This window comes from Atractosteus spatula, chromosome 15 (assembly GCF_055471065.1).
Source record: "Atractosteus spatula isolate fAtrSpa1 chromosome 15, fAtrSpa1.hap1, whole genome shotgun sequence".
NCBI lineage: Eukaryota > Metazoa > Chordata > Actinopteri > Semionotiformes > Lepisosteidae > Atractosteus > Atractosteus spatula.
In genome coordinates, this window is record NC_142720.1 from 24988293 (window position 1) to 25010926 (window position 22634).

A 22634-nucleotide genomic window follows, 5' to 3' on the forward strand; every position below is an offset into this window, starting at 1 on the left:
CATCATGAGGCATGATTGTCCTGAATAATCGACTTCTAGGCATTTGCACATTCCTCAGGATCTCGCTCCCTCCAGAATGATGGCTTGATGTGCAATGAAGGAAAATTTCTGGGTGCAAGAGCTGTAGACTCTCAGCATCACAGTCTTTACTCACGTCAATAACCCAGAGATCAGAGACTCCAGCAAAAGTCTCAAAATCCGAGTTCTGGCTGAACAAACATGGTTTAATGTTTAGGAAGGGATCTGGGCTCTTGTGAGCCTTTGATATATATTTTTTTTAATTTTTAACCTGTCTTCAGTAGATGCAATGAAAAAATACTTCCTATACAAATATTATCTGAGCTATTGTTGGACTAGCTTGTCATCTCAGTGGGATGTGTGATGTGTGTGGCTTACAGAGTAATGACATTTGGGTGATATGCTGTAATTCCATTAATGTACAGTATAAATTCTTTGTGCACCGGTAGTCTATTAAATAATGGTTAACAAATAACCTTGTTGAACTCCATGGCTTTTGACAGATTTGTAAAAGCAAAGGCTTTTTCCTAAACCAAAAATATATTTTTGGTAGATAAGCTGAACTTTACCTGAAATTTGTGAAGTTATAAGTAGCTGTAAATGTTTTTCTCATGTATGCAATAAAAAGCAAGTCTTGTTCCATGAACCAAAATTGAAAACAATATCTGATTTTACTCATTTAAAGTTTTTGATCTCTTCTTAACCAGTCTGTCCAACTGCTGGCTATATCACACCTTTCTAACTAAAGATATTTCCCCCTCTAGTGGTAAAGGTGAGAGATATAAGAAACAGATATTTTGGCTGAAGTTAGGAGAGATCGTGCTCACGGAGCTCTGGTATAGGCAAGTTAAACAGTTTCTTAAGTTACCCGATGCTCGCTGCCTCTGTTTTTTTTTTCCATTTATTTTCAGATATGTAAAGCTAAAGTGATACTGCGCTAAACTAAAAATCTTCTAAGCTGTCGTGGGAATATTGCCAAGCAGCTGTCAGTTTTGCAGCTCCCTTTTTGGCCTGACTGCTACTCTTAACTCCCAGTAAACAACTGGAACAAATCAGATTTTATTACAACCCTCAGAATATGACGGATCTCACAGAGCTTTAAATCTTGGCATTTTAAAACAAACACATGGATACCGTAACAGCCACTGTAAGGATATGAGTCTGGGCTAAGTCAGCCAATACCAATAGAAGTATTCACATATAATGTAGATTATTGTCCTATAGGAAGTGTTCTATATTTCTACAAGTAGCAGTGAGACGGAGAGAAGGATTTCAAGACATTCAAGTGTTAACGCTGTTCTTGAAGCTTCTACAGAGCTGGACCTTCACTGTTAATGCACCCAATGTATTGGAAAGGTTTTTGCTACAATGCCTAAAATTATACTTCTTATGTATTAAAAAGCTTTTTGTGCAGTGGAACATGAAGTAAAGTTCTGCAGTACTTGAGGATTTGTACTGAGACTGCTGCAGATGTAGAGCTCTGTCACATTGCCAGTCTTTTGTTTTTCAAAGATCATCAAACAATAGGATCAACATTTGCACTTGCTATGAACAACAGTGCACTTCCACAATGCAAAGTGTTGAAGTGAGTTTTTGTGTCTTATGACAAAATCCTGAATGCTCATGAAACCTTATTGTTATGGTGGCTTAGTTCCTTAAGGGCTTTATCTTATTCTATGGATTTCATTTTCAAAATTGAACATAACAAAAAAATTGAACAGATTCTTTTTTAGATTCTTTCCAAGAAGAAAATAATGTAGTTAAAAACTAAAACTGTATTACAAAGAAGCCTTACAAAACATCAGCACATTTTTTAGATCATTTGCACTTTACAAAGGAGTTAGCAAACGACAAGGAACATAAAATAATTGGTAGTGAAGGTTAGATGACAGGTTAAAATTAATCTTAATTAAGGAATTAATTATTGCTGTTTGTCTTGAGCAAGCAGACAGTTCCGGTAATTGCGGGTTTCTGGAAATAATGAGAATCTGACAAATTCAGCTTGGAAGGTCAGGCAGTGTGTCATAGTCTACCACTCCTGACCAACAACTGAAGGATGACAATGACATCTGTTTATAACTGTTGTGTTCACTTCGTTTTCTATTCATCCAACTGTTATCAAAAAGCGGCTTATGGCAAGGGTCCATATGGTGGAAGTATACCCTGCATGGTATGCTTGTCCATTGCAGAGCATGTACACATACAGTACTATTACAGAGCACACACAAGCACAAAAACACAGGAACAATCTATAGACAGCTACAGTACACAGACAAACTCCACAAAGAGGTTCCCCAGTCTACAACAGGACCCAGGCCCAATATTGTGTTCATATGCAGTAGATACGATTATAAAATCATAAAAACCTGATGGCAGAACTGTAAATTGTGTTTTTATTGTGATGTTTCATGTTAGCTTGAAACAGTTTTAATTTCTGCCAAAAAGATGTGCACATTTTGATATGCTATATAATTTCATTAAAACTGTGTTTTGGCCTGGCTGTTTTTCTTTTTCATTCACAAGTTGCTAGTGAAGCAGTTTAAAAGGTACTTTGTATGGAAAGATATTACAGTTTATTATGGTAATACGTGTTGATATGTGAGGGTTAACTGGTAAACTGTCTTCCAAACTGCCTGCAATGAAATTAAAATAGCAAGACTCCCTCATCCAAGTCTCAGAAAGCAAGACTGAGGTACTGAGGTGAAACATGAACAACTGTCAAAAAGTTAGATTTTGTTAATCTATTTCAGTCAAAGCTTTATGTAAAATGCAAGTATGTCAATAACTGACACCAATTCTCTGAACTTGCTTATTCATAATGAAGAAAAAATATGCTTTTTTCTGTTTATATGAAATTATTTAAACTAGCATCTGGTCTTCCCAACATGTTCATTGTTATTGTTTTTTGAGTGTTTTTTTCACTAGAGTAGCTTTTGAGGCAACTTTTATTTTATTTTCAGTAAAGTAAAGAACAGAGGGGCCCTGTTTCAAAGGAGCTGGTCAAATAGCCAGGCTATAGAATGCTTGAATTTAATAAAACCGTTGAGCACACCTGTTAATGGAAGTCTGAGGTCATCTTCCTTCTTGTACAAAAGATAACTTTTGAGCCCTGGCATTACAGGGCTCAGTGCACTGAGCAAGATAAAGAAGTGACATTAGCCCTCTGAAATGAAAGTGTAGAACTCTGCTATGGCATCAGACCAGGCCTTCTTATGTGGCAGAGTTATCAGCTGTCAAGGAAGTAATGGCGTTTTTGTTCAGAGCCCTCAAATGACCAGGATCCCATACTGGCAGAAGCAACTGTTCAGTCACACTAGGAAGATATGTCCCCTTTTTATATGTGAAACAAAACCTCATATTACACCTTGGTGAAACTTTAAACTTCTAAACCCATAACAAATAATCTAATACTGTAATAATGGACACCCAGTGTGGCTATTTACATTTGATTCTACAGTAACAGTGGAGCAAAAGGGACAGAACTGGATTCTTAAAATAACTCAACATTCAACTGCGAGGCTGTAGTTCGTAACTTATTCATGACCGTGACAGCCTTCAGACAATTGTTTTTTAACCAGACTTATATGCAAAGGATGATCCATTTTGCTTATCTAAATACACACTTTGGAACCTGATGCAAGTGAAACTACTGTAGATGATGACATGAAAATTTCACTCCGCATTTTGAGGACTTCAAACTCTGGTAGACTCCACCTGTTCCTCATCCATTTTCAGTTTCCCCCATTGAGATTATAGTGCCGACGCAAAGAACCTTCTTCCAAATTTGAACAAGAAATTCAAATACACCCTACACTGACCTTCAGAGACTCATTGCAGGATTGGTCTGTTGAAACCCCAGCTAGGCTTAGGGTTAGCATTCCCACACTATGTAGACCGTTTTTACACTCAGTTCTGAATTTTGGGGGCCAAGTGAACTTTAGGGCAGGTGATGATTTGCTCCTCTCTTCAATGTTTTTTTTCCCTGAGTATTTGTCTGCATTAAATGTGGATGTAAAACCCCCAGCTACTGGCTATCAGGGAACGCAGGTTTAATGCCAGGTATAGTGACTGATAGGACTGACAAGTGGCACCTGACAGACAGGCAGGGATTAAACCTGGTTTCCTGTCACAATCGGTTTTTGTTTAGTTAAAAATTGTTTATTAAAATATTTAATTCAACTTCATTTTAATGTTTTTGTTATTTGGAAATATCAACATCCTGGAAAAAGTGGTCAGTAGTCACTAGGTTGGAAAACTGTGTCCTTTGTTGTTGGCTTGGCAAGCTTGTTTTCAAGTATTTTAAGTTAACGCAAGCGGCAAATATTACTGACAGCTTCTCGTATCTTTTCATCTGACCTTCTGTCATAGGTCTCTGCCTGGTGGATTAGAGGGAACTTTTGAAACAGCATATTCTGTTTTATGTCAGTAATGCACTCTTTAACCTCTGAAACCTCAGTATTTCCAGAATTACAAATCCAAAACTGAAATGCTTCTATGCAGCTATTGACATTTCAGATCAGGATTATCTTGGTATTCCACAGCTGTGACATTTAATTAGCCCATATCTGCTTTATTTGATAGTATTACTCTAGAGCAGATTAAAATTTGAACATTACAAAGGACAGTGTTACAGTATACCACTGTTGTTCACTGTTTATATCGACAAATACTTATTTTAAAGTCACACATGAAGAAACAATGCATGCATTGCCTGTATTGTAAAAGAGACAACTCATTTTTTCATTGCTTTGAAAGAAGGGGAAAAGTTAGTGGTTAACAGTTGTGGTTATGTGTTGTGTTCTTTTCTATATATTCTTGTTGTTCGTTTTGAAACTTCTTTGTTTTGCACATTCTTTGAAGTTTCTTTGTAGTCTTAGTTGCATTATTTGTAACTGGAAATGTATTTGACAGTTGTCATAATTTGAAAGGCTTAACTTTGAGAGAAATGACAAATCATTAAGATAGAAATGGTTACAGCTGGAAACTACAAGCAAATTAATTTAGGTTGGAGAATAGGAAATGCTTTTTTACACACTGACATGTGGGTTTTGAAAACAGGCTTCCCAACCAGGTGGATGATGCCCTATGTTTGCACACTTTTAAGAAAGTGCTGGACCAAATTTTGATTTCAGTTAACTACTAAGCAATAAAATGAGGAAGATGGGCTGAATGCCTCTTCTCATTTGCATCCTTTCTATTTTTGTCTCTGGTACTCACTATTAATGTTTCTATTTTGTGCTGGAAAGAATGCTAAGTACATTCTCCTACCATATGTGCAATCTATTTAAATGTGTTATGACTGAAGAAATAGACAAGGACATTAGAAAGGTTACAAACAAGAGGAGGACCGTCACCCCAGCTAGGTCATTAAGATGCGAGGAGCCAGGTGAACTGAGAAATCCACCCAGTCATTTTCCTCAAAGAAATCAGGATATCAATGTCAATGTTTGTACAGAAAAAGTAGCTGTTTTTAATTTTGGAATGAACTATCCCTTTTCCAGTTTCCCTTTGTGTTTTCTGGTTCATGTTTCATTATTGATTATGAAGAAGCTTATTGGGTTAACTTGAGGATCACTTGAGGATGCTTAGTATTTGAACCAGGTCTCATCATAGGTTCTTTGACCTCAAACTAGTAGTATTGTTGAGTGATAACTGTCCTGATTACCCAGACTGATTACAGCTTAAAAGAAGATGGCACTGCAAGAGAACCTGGCCTGTCTGAAAATAATTTCTGTTCATCTCTCTTGTGGCGCCCAAGAGCTTGGCTGGGCTTTGAGTGGTGGAGTCTTTGGTGCTGCTACTGATGTGATTTCTACAGGAGGTGGATGACTAAAATGTGATACTATTTTCCTATTTGTTCTGTTTTCCAAAAATTAAAACTAAGATTAATAAATTTTGAACCTGATTGAAAAGATTATTGGTCTGTCTGAATGTAGCTTTTCAATTCCTTATAGTTTGTTATCCTGATTTAACTTTTAAAAGATATAGGACCATCAGCATAAATGGCTCATAGATATTCCCAGCCAATTAATACCCATTTAGTTTGAGCTCATTCTTCAATGCAAGAGGTACTGGGTGACTGCGTAGTGAAATACAAGGACCAGAAAAATAAGGTTTATAATCTTCACGGTTTTTAAAATTAATTATAATACAATTGATCATTGTCTGAAACAAAATTGGATTAAAATACAAGTGACCACACATCTTGTACTGCATTAACAGTGTGTGCGGTACTGACAGCTCACCTGCATCTTCTGTGCCTGTGTCACAGGGCCGGCGAGGCAGACCAGGTGTGTCCGGGACCCCAGGCCCTCCAGGCCCTCCAGTAAGTCATTTATTTTCCCTGTAACATTTCACTGTCTTTTATCACACTGTATTTACAATGTAGTATTTATACAGCAGACTTAGTGCAGAATTTTAAGTTATATTTTGGAATGTGCTAAACTTGTTGAAGCTTTTTATATGATAAATTATGCATGCAATGTTTAACATGTTCAATCCTGTAGTTACATGTGTAAAGTTGGATTACATTGTAATTATGTTCCTAGAGGTTTTCCTGATTCAATAGTATGCATTCATACAGTGTTAAAAGCATTTGCATTAAATTTCTACTAAACAAAATAATATTGTACACATTATTAAGCAATTACTGTGTAAATATGTGGTAGCTGGAGAGAATTTAAAATAGTTCAGGTGGGTAGCTGCGTCAGCATGCGTAGGCCGCAAAGGAACAAGTAATAGGTTTATTCCATGCTGAAAAAAAGAAGAGAGAAAACACAACGTTTCGGCACCACGATTTGCACAACACTGTCTCTTTACTACATCAGGCTGATTTGAGATTGGAGTTTAACTTTAACAAAAAAGTCTTTTTTACTTTTCTATTTTCTAGAGCTTGTAAGTCATAGATGTGTGAGTGGAGATGTAATATTGTACAGATTTCCTACCATCGTAACAGAATGCCTGCTTATTTCCAAGGCAATGTTTTCCAATACAAATTTTTGCAGGACAATGGCCTAGGACCTTTCTGTGGCATGTAACCAGGTTTCGTTTCAACGGTCTCCATCTGTTGTCCAGCGCATGTGTACACCAGAACCTGATATCTGACTTTACTCTGACTTCAGATATAAGCATATCCGAGAGTCTGCCTGAGTGTATGGGTTGTACTCTGCTACAAGAGCAGTGTTATTGTTTCCTCCCCTTCAGGGAAACTCTGTTACCATGGAGACTAGAATCCAGGCAACACATCTCATCCAGCCCCACCTGATCATTAACCCAATCTAAGGTCTGAGACCTTCGATTACCACCAGTAATATATTTCAAATAATTTAAAATGAGTTTTTTTCCATTCTAAAATGTACAAAAGGCTTTTGAGGAAAAATAGATTTTTATGTTTGAGGGGATATGCAATTAATTATCTTGTCAACAAGTGCAAGATACAACATATCCATTTCTTTTTCTTTGTAATATTATGTACAGTATAGCAGCAGGCTTGTCAATACTAATTAAATTATTTACTTTTCTTAATGTAATTTCACATCTTAAATATACTCACTCTGAGGGGAGAGCATCCTTCTTTTAAACCAAGAGAAAGCAAAATCAATTTTATGGGTTCTGTTTTGAATCATTGCTCTTCAATTACAAGATATCAACAAGGGCACATTTTGTTGGAACTAAATGTCGTTATTAGACAGGAATTGGTCCATGCAGTCTAAGAACAAGTTGCTGTTGATAAGGTCTGCTTGATGGTCTGAGACATGCTTTGCTGTGTTCAGTTTAATTTATTCATTTAAAACAGAAAGTGCACTCATCCAAGCTTAATTCAGCTGTTCAGAAGTATGGAAAATCTGCACACACTGGGAATACAGTCTATTATCACTAATGTGTATCAAAGGTTTATTACCAACTTTATTACAGTTGGAGTTTCGATGGCATATTTAAATCAAAAGATATTGCGGGAAGTACAGCCCCAGTGGGGGAGCACAGTCCACAGACTCCTCTGGGGAACGGACTGCTGCTCAGTCACCTGACCAGTCGGGGGAAGCCATCTGGTCAGGTGACTCTTTAACAGAACAGGAGGCAGGAGCTTCCAGAGTCAGCCTGGGGGAGAGGATGCCTGCTGTTGAAGGGGACAGAAGACCGAACCCCGGTGTGCACCACTCACCACAGGAGAATGACTGACCACGGACCGAGCAGCTGTACGTTTGAAAGTTTTGAGAAGAGTCTTGGACGCAGTACTGTTTGGGAAATTTGAGAACAGTCTGAGATGGTTTCAGGAAAAACTTTGCTGTTTGTTTTGTGGCTGGTAGTCAGTGTAACTCCTCGGCCTTTAGTTAGTTCGACAGGGACTTCACCAAGATGTATATGCAAAAGCTTGAAGAAGAGATTAGGTTTTTGTTTGGATTTCCCTGCATTATTGGTTCTACTTGGGTATGTTTTAAGCCTTACAGCTGTGTTTTGCTGTGATTGTTTTCCTCAACCTATTTTTTAAGATCCTGGTCTGACATGCCCATGGGTATGTCACTACTATATATATTCATATTCTGTATCTAAACATACTTAAATCCATTAAAAAAAATCTTTAGATGTATCGTAAGCAATTTGTAAATTTGTTCTAGTTCTCACCTTAAATCTACCACAAATTGTTAGACACACTTTTAATCAAAAATGATCAACATGGCATTTTCTTTCATGTAGTAAAAGAAACAAGTCGTTTATAAACTTTTAAATGATGTCTTCCTAGGAGTATTCATACGGTACATTTACTTATTACGGCTAGCAGAAACAGTCTCAATTAAGGACTGCAACAGAATATAATCAAGGTCAGTTACCTGGGATACATTAAAAATTCAGTTGCTCCCACGCAGTACAGTTTATTTTCCAATTTTCTTATGTCTCATAAGCTAGAAAGTCTAGAAACAAAAAGGTGGAATTTAATCAGCATAACTTTATAATAATGTTAGCATGATATACATGTACTGATATACATGTTACAGTTTAACACTATACTACACCCATAAAGAATGTAATCAGTTGTTGTTTCCAACTGAGTGGATTTGCAGTTGTTGTAGATTAAGGAGGCAACACCTTAAAACTTTGAAGCCACCTTGAGGAACATCATGGTATGATTAATATATTTTCAAAGGAACCTGAGGGTAACTTCAAAATAGCACCTTATTGACCAGAATCTATGTTTTTAAGTCTTATGATAATTTGTGCTGATATGTATTGTATGGTCAATAGCACAACAGAAGAGTGGAAAAACAGCAAAGAACACTTCCTTAAAGTTGGCATATCATACTGATGGCAATATTAAAAACATTGTGACAATGCAAATTAAACTCAATTTAAATTAACAGAACTTTAGTTTTTCATATTCGTTATTTTATGATTAACACCTGAATTTGTTTAAACGGTATGATATATACATTTAGAGTGAAATGTTAGACAAGATAAATTACAAGTCAATGCACAAGATGGAAAAACAATCATAAAAGTACAGTATGATATTTTTGGATTAACTTCGTCATGCCCCAACAAAAATAAACTGATTGTTTTGCATATTAGAAAAAGATCAGAATTTGTTAGTGAAATTATCATCAGATACAAAGTGTACTGTTGATTACGGTTTTGGATTTTACTTGCAGTTTCTGTGAGTTTAAACTTTTTTAAAGAATGGGCATATATCCTTTTTGATTAGGACATTATCACTTCAAATGCTATATAATGGTAAAAAAAAACTATACCATGCCATCCCTTCTTTGTAATATCCGTTTCAATGACTTCCATGACCAATGTACACAATAATAAGGTACAATAAATATTTTGGCCATTCCACGAAGTTTCCCTTGACCAAAAAAAAACTGTAAACCCTGCTTCTTTTCTTACCTTTTTCCAGTTGTGTGTTTGTCTAAATTAATCATTCTTTTTCATAGATGCACAAAATAATCATACAGAATATGGCAAAGTATTTTTCAAACATTGACAGGAGTGACTGAGCCCCTGCTGTACAGTTCCTTGAGACTCAGAACCCAGAGCTTTTCTTTCTGTTTTTGATTTCAAGTCTGCCTGAAAAACTGTCATCAAATATTAAGTCACACTAAACAGAATTTGTCTTTCTGACATCTTATTCCCCTGAAGCAGGAGAAACCATTGCTTCTGTACAGTCTTTTTGTGTTCTATCACCAGAAGCCACTTCCCTGGGATGCCTTGTAATTTATGAATAATCCTGTTTCACGTTGTTCATTTAAATAAGCTATCACACTGGTTGAATAAGCCTAGATTTGTGCTCTGTTTCCTCACCATAATTTATTTTCAGGAACATATATTTCCTATATGTTCAGAATTCATAATCATAGTGCATTTTCAAAAGCCCCCCTTCGCATATTGCCAAAACACACCCATAACAAATGGGGGGGGGGGGGGGGTTACAAAAATGGTGAATAAGCAGGAAATAACCAAGTGGCCTAGTCAATAACTAAAATAAATAATCATAACCCCCCCAAGCTGTAAGGATTTCTCCAAGGATATACTGTACCTGAGCAGTTGGGATAGTTGAAGGCACATTAATTCTTTGTTCTCTGGTACGGCGTTAAGGAAAAGAGAAGAGTAATGATTCAGGCACACGTGGTTAAACAAATATTTATTAGCAATGACAGTGTCACACAGTACCCTACACACAACATAAAAATAGAACACACATGTTACTGTATTTATATACTTATATACTGCAAGTTTATAGATAATTTCAGAGTCTTATGTCTAGACCATCAAGGAAAACACTACACTGCTTCCAAGTATTTGACCCTTAAATAATGCCTACAGAGGCCAAACAAAGAGATACTGTATGATGCCTTCTAAACTATATAATATACAACCTATGATAAAATCTCTCTCTAACCTGGATGCCACAAAATAAATGGGAGCCTACTGTATATCCTTATTCTAAAATGCACCCACTAAGCAGGAGAGGCTGTTTTAAACTAAAGGATTCTTGATTCATGAACTCTGGGTTCCCTAAAAGCTACAGAACAGCAAACTCTCTGAGCAAGATTCAAATCCTTAGCTCTTACCGTTTTTTTCCGGATGATTTCAAACAAGGACCTCTTGCCTGGCAAAGGTCTGTCCTCCTGTCCCCCTCGTCTTGTGTTCTCACTCCCTTGTTCTGTCCTCTCTTTTATCCTACACTTTCGACACTCTTAATCATTTACGCAGAACTTAATTAACTACGGTAAACCAGAAGATTCTTCTGATCAGTTTGTCTCACACCAAGCACAACTAAATAAGCATCCCTTGGTTTGAAGCTCTAGAGGAGGTGGCGATATTGACTCTAGTTACAGTAGGTGTTACGCATGGTGTTTAGATTCTTAGACAGACCCCGATTATCTACCTCTGCCTGTAACAATAGATTATCCATGGGGTTTTTTTTCATTGTGAACCGAATAATAACTGAAATGTACTAATATTAACCTGGAATAAAATGCACTGATAATGCTGATGATTTGTAGTTTTTCAGATGTAGACTTGACCACTTCTGGAGAAAAAAAGAAAATTTTCAAAATCAGACATTTTTCATATGTGAGTTTAACAGTACAGGAGTAGACATCCTTTCTATTTAAAATAATTGTTGGCTTTCTTCTTGACCTTAGGGACCTCCAGGGCTGTCTTTAATGGAAGGAGCTGGGAACAAGGTAAGCTGCTTAATCAGAACCTAATTTAAAAAAGTGGAACTATTAATTTAGCCTTTGCTCACACAAATAGGTGTAAGACATTTAATATTTTAAGGTGCTCCATGGTGTGTAGAGTTACAATCTTGTTTTTAAGCTCATTTTCAAGCAGCTTAACTACATACCCACACAAAATCCTCTGAACTTGTTTTTGCCTAAAATCCCCTATTCAAACCCTTAGGTACTGACATTTTGTCAGCTGCTGAATTCTAAAATGTCTACTGGCTTCTAGGTTCTGTATAATACAGAAGCAACAGTGAGCTTCATCCACTTCTGATCTTCTTTCTCTCTGAGGGATTTTGACTCACCTCCTGTTCTAAATTGGGTGCCTTCAGATGCATCATGCTCTACATGCTTTTAACCAAGTGTGCAATATGCTCGAAGCTAGCTGAGTCATATACAGTAGCAGCGTGATTGTTTCTTTAACTCAGGTTTGGCTATTTTAGATGAGCAGACAATGTGTTCGCTTTAGGATAATTAGATAGTACCAGTTTCATTCCTGTTTATTTTATTTTAATGCAAAGCTAAGTCAGTATTACTTGTGGTACACCCCTCTTAAAAACAAAGCAAATGCAAGGGTTAAAGGAAACATTATGATGGGTTTTTCATTTAATTTTAAAATCCATGGTCTGGATTAAAAAAGATTAAAAAGTCTGACAATAATGTTGTATTACCATCTTAAAATTAGAAATTAGAATTAGTTGTAAAATTACCTGCAAGTGTTAAAGCAACCAATACAAACCAGTGTGCGATTGAGAGTCAGAGTCTGACTGCTGAGCTGACAGTAGTGCACTGTGGTGATGGCTTGTGGAATTCAAATATGACAGAAAGGCAAAGAAGGCCAAACTTCTAACACAGGAGCTTATGGAAAAGACAATTGAAGAGATGAAACACATATGGCATTATCAGTGCTGAGATCACAACTGGCCGTTTAAACTTGCCCACTATGTTTGTTACAAGTTTTTCTCATATGTTCCATTCATTAAAATGAGTGAATCTGGCATTGATATCACTAACTCTCCTTGTTCTCTCTAGGAACATGGGAAATCATGGCTATTTCACAAGTACTTAGCAGTACATTATTACATTGCAGTTGTCCTCACTGACAGCACTGTTGTTTCTTTGTCTCCTAAACAATTGAAAGGTGTATTTGAGCTACAGTTTCAAATATCTGTTGCTTAGTGAAAAAAAAAGAACAGTTCCAAATAATACTAAAAATTGTTACAAATATTTAGGCTATTCAGCCTGTCTAAACCTCTCTTGTTTGGTTTTGAATAGGTACTTGATCTAAAAATCACATCTAGCCTCTTCATGAAAAAAGCCAGAGTAACAAGTTCAACAGCACATCCACGCAGCTTGTTCCAAACTCCCATGACCATTGTGGGAAGAAATGAAAAAATGAAAATGAAAAAATAACTCACAACAAAAATGGAAAATTATAAAATCAATTTTTTTTCCAATTTCTTTAAACCGAAGACTTCAGTGTGAAATACTGAGGCACTGCAAGCAGCAAAAATGTTAAATCTTACATTAACACTGAAAATGCACTTGTCCTAGAATGTAGTCCCACAGATGTTTAGCTGTTTATTTCTCTGTTCAGCTCCACAAAAAAAGATTTTCAAGTTTGTTTACCTGAAGCTTTTTTCTTGTGTAATTATCAAAAATTGAGAAATAATTAATGTGTAAGTTTAATCCACCCATCCATCCATTTTCTGACGGATTCTTCCAATTCAGGGTCACAGGGGTAAAGCAGGGTGCTGTATGTCCTGGACAGAACGCCAGTCATCTGCAGGGCAGGAAGACAGACTCTAATACAGGCATACAGTACACACATTCACAGTCTACCAGTATACTGTATTTTGGACTGTTGGAAAAAAAGTGGAGCACCCAGAGAAAACCCATGTGAACACAGGGAGAACATACAAACTCCACACAGATAGCATCCCAGATCCAGAATTGAACCCGGCACTGCAGGCAGCAATGTTAACCACTATGCCATTATGCCACCATGACTTCAGGGCTCTCAGAAAGTTCATTGGCGGCACGAGGACATGATATGAAAGTGTTGTTGTTAAACAGAATTCTGGGTTCTGGTGACTGTTGCTTAAACAGCAAGCATAGAAAGTAGCAGCACTCCTTTTCCTTGCCCTGTATATCATTTCAGAAATTCATAACCAGCAGATGGTAATTATATACAGTGCTTCAAAAAGGTCTGCAATCATTTTCATTGAACCCTGGGGTGCAGTAACTCATGCAGCACAAAAGATAAAATGCAGCGACTTTCTCCTTGTGTTGTGTATTGCAAGAGTGTTAAATGGCAATCCATTGGTGACTGTGCATACACAAGTGAAGAAAGACTAAGACTGATCTCTCAGTGACAGCAATGTGCTGAAAAGCGTGTGATGTATTGTTTGCATTATTGAAACCCCTGCAGGCATGTGGTTCTGACCAAGGGTCTTGAAGCAGCACACTTTGAAGTCAACAAATATTCAAGATTTTACGAATCCTGACATTAAAATGGAGAAAACACATGAATAATAAAACAAAGACATATAATTCTAATTTCTAAGTTTGTAGTTTAAAAACCTACTTCATAAGAAAATGGATACAATATTCTCCTGATCCAATGCAGAAATAGCAAACCTCTGAACTACAGTGAGATGTAGTGCAGAAAAGAAAAAACAATATGAGTGGTGGGTCAGTTTATTTGCTGTTGTTTTGAATTCACTCCAGTCATTGTTTTAAGTTATTTTCCAGTGCAAATAATTCTAAGCTGAGTTTACAACCTGGAAAGATGTACCATTAAAATTGCAACTGACTCAGATGAAGATACATACAGTATACTAGACTTTATACCAGTAGTCAGTGGTGCTACACCATCAATAAGAATTAAAGATGATTATTAAAGCTGACAATGAAACATTAATTTCTGTTTTGGGGTTATGCTCTGATTCGTTAATATATAAAGCAAAATTAATGTGCTTAGTTTATTTTTATTTAATTAATAATTATTGAGCAATTAAAACTTTTGTGACATTTCAATGGAAAAGTAATATTGAAAGGATAATGTTCCCATCTGAAGTAATGGGCCAGTTAATAATATAAGATCAAAAGAATTAATATATATGTATGCATCTTAAATACAGAACAGAATTAATAAATCCTGTCACTTACCTTGATATTGTAAAGGTATGTTCATATGTGTAGTGGCTTGGACTTTTTAGGCAGAAGTAGATTTACAAGAAGCTATTAATTTAGGAGGAAGGAATTTCATAACAGTCTTGTTGTCTTCCCTAGGCACTGTCTTGAAACAAGGCATATCCTCACATCCTCCAAATTGGAGAAATAGTAGAAAAAATGTTTCAGTGCATTCAAATTCATAGAAACCCTGTACTTTTAGATTGGAGGGCTTTACCAGTGACACTTCCAAAGGATGGCTCTTCATAAGGGCCCAAGCCAAATAAGGATACGTTCCTGCAAGTTTCATTCTATTTTATCTATCTCTGTAACTTTTTAGGGGGATTGGTATTTAGTTCATCAATAAAATTTGTTGATTAACTGAATACAAATTTATTCACTATAATTCATTATTAAATGCTTTTAACACAGTGCTTGAAGCATAAGGAATAAAATGCAATCTTTTGGGGTTACTACACTAAAAGGGAATATGACATTATAAAAATAATTAACTTAATTATAACTTAAAAATAAGTACAGAGAGCACACAAATGCCATTTTTCAGCTTGTTGTTATTCATTATAATGCCGCTGCTCAGCATTATATTGGACACATTTTGAGATTTTTGATTAATCAGTTATTACAGCAGCCAACAACAATGTTATTTTTTTTAAAACCCATTAGAACAAATAGTTAACCATGACCATTGTTGCCATCAAATGTTTCGTGGTACCAACTGTGCCACATACTGTAACAGAGTAAAATTACACTGTAGGTGTCATCATTTCTTTACTGATTCAAAGGTCTGTCTGCAACACCACATAGTTTACGTGTTTGTTTTTAAACAAATAGTGGACACTAAAAGTATAGATGGCTTACACAGGGCTAGCTGATTTAAAGGCACCATATGACCCGATTGACTGTTTGCGAATAATAGAGCAAACCTAACTTCATGGCACAGTATCTTCTGTGTGTCCTGGACTGGTGCTGCTTCTCTTAAGTGTTTCAGTGTGTATCATAGTGTTGTCTGCTGGTGTTTTTACCTGATTTACAAGCAGGACCACCTCTCGTGTGAACAAAATCAGACTCTGAGATCTTTGGATTACTAATTTAAGTTATCGTGTGTGTTGTTTATTGTTGTATGTACCTAATATTATACTCTGTATTGTGTGAGTAGCAGCCTTTGACTCCGGTGTGGCCCGTGTCTGGTACACCTGAGTGGGAAGATTAAGTTCAATAACAGGTACTAGGTACCTTGCTCTGTTTTATTAATTTCACCTGCACCTGACTCTTTGGGGGGTTTGTTTAGGCTGGTAGACAGCCAGAGAACTAGAAATCTGGGCAAACGTCTAATGAAGGAAAAAAAATCTGTCAAAAAGTCTGCTAAAATCACCTAGCACCCGTTTTTAAATGCTTTAATATGCATTTATTACATGTGTATGTACCGTATACAACAGTTATTGATTTATTTTTTTCTTTACTAGATTCTCATCAGGGAGGTACAAACTTGGCAGAATTTTCACATTCCCTGTGTGTGGAGAATTTTGACAGGATAACATTCCATTAGGTTATTCTGCTAGTACAAGCAGTTAGAAAAATAAATTATATTAATTCATTAATGTTTGTTTGCTTATTTTTTTTATTTAAAAAACGTGCTTCTCCACACAGAAGAACTAAGTGTTTAAAGCATTTAATGAACATGTTCTGTATGGTACTGTACAGTGTGTGTGCACTGTGCAAGATCTGCAGATTGCATTGCAGCAAACTTGATGCAGGTGCAGAGACTCAGGAAGGATAATTATTTTGTTGCATTTCAGTATTTATGGGCTATGCTGTACTTTTATTCATTTAGGGGAATTTATGGGAAGCAACAGGCTGGATTACAAGACAAAAGGGCTTTTAATTTCTCTCACTATACGTGATGAGAAAATAAAATGGCAGTGCTTGCAGGGTAAAAAACAGCAGAAAATTCATGGTGTTAAAAGTATCCTGGAGCCAAAATCTATTTTTCTCAAATGGCTTTTCATTCAAAATATGCCTGCATCATCCTAAACTTTTCTAGAAGATACACAGATCATTTGAACACAAGGGGACATACTTTGAGGTGTAAATGTGACAGTACAAATACAATTTAGGCATTTGTGTTGAGTAATGAAGTGTTTAAAATTCATTTAAAATATGATTGAGATTCTGAGTAACTTAAAACAACTGAAGTATCTTTGAAGTTATAAAACTTTAAATATAGTAAACTGACAACCTTCCAATAAATAGCTTTTTATTCTTTTTTGTCATTTATAAGATTGACTCATTTGGAAACCAATTTTGGTGTGTTTCTTTATTTAGTGTTGTTTATGTCAGTATACATGCCTCCATTTAATGTTAATATACCGAATCCAAGTGTCCTTTTTGGTAAAAGAGACTTAATTGTGGAGCTCTAGTGCCATCTGTTGGACAAAGAAGCAGACCTTGAATCATGACCTAGATTTATTTAAGACAGGATGTGAAGGGTTTACGCAAGTATACTGTCTTTACAATGCATTTCAAATGTCTAGCAAATTCTTGATTTGACATGCGGTAAAAATTAATAGAGATCGTTCAGTAGAAGAATTGTGTCTGACACTTCAACATTTAAAATCCTTGTATCTTGAATATTCCAGGTGTCCAGAAGTCTTTGGTTTACTAATGCTTATGAGAAAAGCGCTTTGCTATCCTTCTTTCTCTGGTTCCTTTCAGGGAGAAAAGGGAGACCCTGGTGCCCCTGGAAAAGATGGGCTGAAAGGAGAAAGAGGGGATTCTGTACGTGCTTACATTTAGCATCATTTCAGTCCACATTTGAATGAGAATTATTTGTTAATGAAGCTGTCCTCCCCCAGGGCGCCCCGGGTGAAGCAGGAGCCAGTGGAATGAAAGGAGAGAAGGTACTGTGCAGGCATTCCTTCCAGTGGCTGTTGCATGGTGGCTGAAAGCTGGAACTGCATAGATTCACTTTAATTACCCCACATGAGGATTCATTTAGCTTTTATTCAGGAACTGTGCTTGTGGTATGGAACGGTGCAATTTTATGAGAAAAACTCAACTATCATCACCTATCAAACAGAGAAAGAAATGACCCTGTACATTGAAAAAGTCTACTAAGCTGAATAATCCTTTTTCAGAAAAATACTTATGAAGATTTTATCAATATGTATTCAGTTCTGGTAAAAAAGAAAAAAACAGCATAACTGCAAAATTATAATTTCATATTAACATCACCTCTTACATGCATTAGTCTTTAAAAACTTTTAAAAATGGTGAAGTATTAATTACCCTTTAGTGCTGACAGGTTATGAAAGGCATGGCATTGTGGGATAGTTTAGAATTATTTTATTGACCGTGTTTTCACAACCACACCTCTTCAGCAGGTTTCGTAAACCTACTAGCACACACTATTCCTTCAGATCCCTTCAGAATGACTGTGAATGTGCAGCTTTAGAACTATCAAATCAGAAGGCTAAACCTGAAAATACTACGTAGAAATAAACAAGAGTAGAACATGAAGAGGTCAACCAAATATCACTCAAGATTTCACTGTTTTTATTTCTTTAAAGAATAAAAATTTAAGCTCGGGTAATTAGCATATCATAAGCTATGTGGCACATGGAGTATTACATGATGTAGACTGAACATTTGGTGAAATCTCATTCTATAACATTTTTTTTACTATCTATAAAACAAAATTCATTTTCCAAGTTTCCTCCAGGGCTTAAAGCTATTGGGAAAAAGAAAACAAGACACAGTGGATGAGTCAGGAAACCATGAACTTGAACAGACGACTCTGAGCTTCCTACTGCAGCATTTTAACGATCTCTGCTTCTTGGAGAAGCACTGTCCATTGCTATCCCTTCTCCTCCATTACTCACACTCACTGAGAGATGTTTATAATAACACTCATGTGCTCTATCACAAAACATCTTCTTTTAATAATACTACTACTACTACTAATAATAATAATAATAATAATAATAATTGCTTACACTTATATAGCGCTTTTTTGGACACTCCATTCAAAGCACTTCACAGGTAATGGGGACTCCCCTCCACCACCACCAATATGTAACATCCACCTGGATGGTGCAACGGCAGCCATAGTGCGCCAGAACACTCACCACACATCAGCTCTCAGTGGGGAGGAGAGCAGATTAATGAAGCCAATTCATAGATGGGGATTATCAGGAGGCCATGATTGGTAAGGGCCAATGGGAAATTTGGCCAGGACACCAGGGTTACACCCCTACTCGTTTCAAGAAACACTCTGGGATTTTTAATGACCACAGAGAGTCAGGACCTTGGTTTTACCTCTCATCCGAAGGATGGCGCCTGTTAACAGTATAGTGTCCCCGCCACTATAATGGGGCATTAGGACCCACACAGTGCCCCCTGCTGGCCCCACTAACACCTCTTCCAGCAGCAACCTTAGTTTTTCCCAGGAGGTCTCCCATCCAGGTACTGACCAGGCTCACACCTGCTGAGCTTTTGAGTTATTTCTAAGACTCTTGGGCCAGGAAAAAAAGTCCTGTTTAGTTCAAAGCACCTGAAACAGTGAAGTTTCGACAGTCACTGAGAAGACATGATAGTGCTGAACTGCCAGTGGTGCAAAGCATGTTCCATACTTCCACAAGGTGCAGATATGCTTCCAACCTCCTTTTGTCCTCTGGACAGAGCTTACGACCGTAAGGCTGAAAGCACTGTGGGGAACATTAAGAGCAAATGTATCAAGAGTTCACATTTGATCAGAAGCCCCCTGAAGCACTGCTTTTTTGTGTCTCGTTTGGTTGGGAGTTGTCTTAGTAGGTATTCTTCACCTTCACAACTCCACAGTACAGAAAGAAGTTTACTCTGTCCCTGAAAGATGCAACGATCAGCCATCCTTCTTTTCTATGTTGTATATCGTAGTATTCAGAACTCTAAAACACATACTATACTTCTTTTTAACTCATGAGGCTGGAAAATGAAATGTAGTTCCAGTAATTGTCTTCTTTACCTTTGATTAGGGAGAAGTTGGACCAAGAGGCCCACCGGGACCAGTAAGTAACATAAAATTAGTTCTTGTTCCTCAGTTGTGTTTTTTGATGAAAAAAATAAGTCTTAAATTTAAAGAACCTTTTGCAGTTGTATTTTTAAAAGGTGATGATACTGCAAGCATATTGTCCACATAGAAAGTTTACTCTCTTATATCCTATGATTTGTTTTTTATAAGAAAACTTTCATTAAATGTTATTAACATGATTATGGACCAAAGCCACATGAATTACTAATATTAGTAGATTTCATCTTAACAGGGAAGCTCATGCAGGTTGTTTTTATCATGATGTAGAAATCAATAAATTGGTGCATTATTGTTGTATGTTGTCTTTTTATTTGTTCTGTCATTCCTTCAATCAGATGTATAATTGCAATCAACCTTTTCTGGTGCTTCTACTGAATAGCCGGGTTTGATTGTGTTTAGATTACCAGAACGATTTTATGTTGTTTAAAGCTTTTTTCTTACAACATCAGTATTTTAAAATTCTTTCCATGAGCATCTTACAGATGCTTAATGCGGTGTATTCTGCTTGTGTAGAGTGAATTAGAGGAGTGCTGAAATGTTCATCTGCAGGTACATTTTGTCTCACCTGTCAATGATAGATTTCCAGCTGGGTTTTGTGTCCAAAGGCATGCAGTGAGTGAATGCTGTCATGGAACAGAACACAAAATCATATTGTACAGTATCTGAATTAAGGCAAAAGCATCACACATTTAACATACATTTTTTTTGTCTAGAAACTCATACAAAACATGAACCCGTGTACCGTATAAACAAACACATGTCAGGATGATCACCTGAAAGACAAACACAATGCAGTCATCTACTGGTGGAAGAGAATTTGATGAATGGCTTTTAAATGTGGTCCTGCTCAGACTAATCAAATAGACCTCAGTGGCTCTTTCTGCAAAGAATTTAAATACTACAGTGACTCAAGGAAAAGTGAATGGAGAACCTCTCCTGAAAGCAAAACATTGAGAGAGCATAGTATTCCCCCCCACTCACTCTGAACTCGTAACATTCATTGTATGAAAACAAGATGATAAGAAATTTCTGTAGAGAGAATTTTTTTTTTATTCAGAGAAAATTAAAGGTGAATTTGTGAATGAATAATATTTTGGCTACTGCCTGGGTGTCTTGTTCTGTACTCCCACAATCCTTTGTGTAAAGTACATCCTCTTCATAGGAAATACATTTCCACATGTGTCTTCTGATGTGCTTACAACTGTTACATAACAACTGTTACTGTTATGGTAGCTGGTGTAGTATATAATAATATTAATAACAAATTAATTACTGATAGGCAAAAGATAAGCCATATTTCTTTTTATAATCCTGGATTTTCTTAATTGCAAATGACCAATATATGTATATTATATGTATATGCAAGGACATTTCAATTACTAAGATAACATAACCCCTTAAAAATCAGAACATAATAAATATTTCAAATGAGAAGAGGGCATTGGGTCCAACTAGCCTGTTTTATAATAAAAGTTTAGGTTGTTCAGTAAGGAGTTTGTAATTCAGCTACCCCACTGGGTTTGCTCAGGTAAAACTCTATCATCTGCACCTCATAGGAGTGCATCACTTGTCTGTGATAATATCAAGCTTTCCTAAATAAACACTCAGCACTGCAACCTGTGAGACTGGTTGTGGAAAGCCTTTCTTTAGAAACGGGACACCATCCTGTTGTACAATACCTTGAGGCCACACAAAGCCCATTCCTCAGTCCTCCTCAGTCCCTAAGAGGTGATTTTCAGCTGGTGGTACATGGAAGGGCATGGTCTTCACTGCAGCACCTTGAATACATTTCAGCTGCACATGTTGGGAGAATTACTACACCAAGGGACTCTATTATTACATTACTATGAGATCTGTTGTATTTCTTGAAATAGCTTTGTTGCTATTTTTTTATAATGTATGTACATAAATTGCCAGTGGTACCTTTCTGTACTGTGTACTGTTCTAATGTGAAGAAGAAAACAAGGTCAAAAAGTGGATAAACTTCTAATAATATGTACAGGAAAAGCTCTAGGGTAAAGCACTTCCATGCCTTTCTGCAAAAACAGAGTGTGGGTTATTAATCTTTCTATAAACCTTTTCTGGTTTATTTTCTGGGGGCCATATTGAAAGGGATTAATATAGCCAACACAAAATTGCTGTTGTGCATAACTGATACTGTAGATGGCATGTCAGCCATCCTGTGTGAATGACATTTGACAAGGAGAAGTGATGACTAAATTTGAAATAAATGAGCAGCCAAAAATAAGCAGGCAACAGTGTATAAAAAGCAACATAGAAAACATATTGCTAAAACATTGTCGGTGTTGGAAACAGCTACAGAATCTTTTAAAATCTTTACTATTCAAAGAGCTCACCAGTCATATTTGACTTTCAATAATTCAGTGGATCTTTCATACTTGATTAACATTAGTTGCTCTCCTTACCTTAAACAGCATTAGGTCTGCATTAATCTTAATGATTGAACTGTAGGCAAACACACACATACCACTGGAACTAAACTTACTACACAGTATTGTGCACCGATGAAGACACTGGGAGGCATTAGCAAACATTGTTTACCTTTGTATGTTGAGACACCACCACCCATTACAAGAGTGGATGGAGTAAAAATTAAAGTAAAAACAGTT

The 22634-nt window shown here is 36.5% G+C and overlaps 1 protein-coding gene across 2 annotated transcripts in view; it reads left to right on the plus strand.

The window, feature by feature from the left end:
• col19a1 (collagen, type XIX, alpha 1) overlaps positions 1 to 22634 on the plus strand; it is a 110361-nt gene that overhangs the window by 48801 nt on the left and 38926 nt on the right. For both annotated transcript variants that reach the window (XM_088934245.1, XM_088934246.1), the window contains 5 exons: positions 6290 to 6343; positions 11664 to 11705; positions 17652 to 17714; positions 17792 to 17836; positions 19949 to 19981. In XM_088934245.1, the coding sequence (XP_088790371.1) occupies positions 6290 to 6343; positions 11664 to 11705; positions 17652 to 17714; positions 17792 to 17836; positions 19949 to 19981 (237 nt within the window). The remainder of the gene's footprint in view (positions 1 to 6289; positions 6344 to 11663; positions 11706 to 17651; positions 17715 to 17791; positions 17837 to 19948; positions 19982 to 22634) is intronic.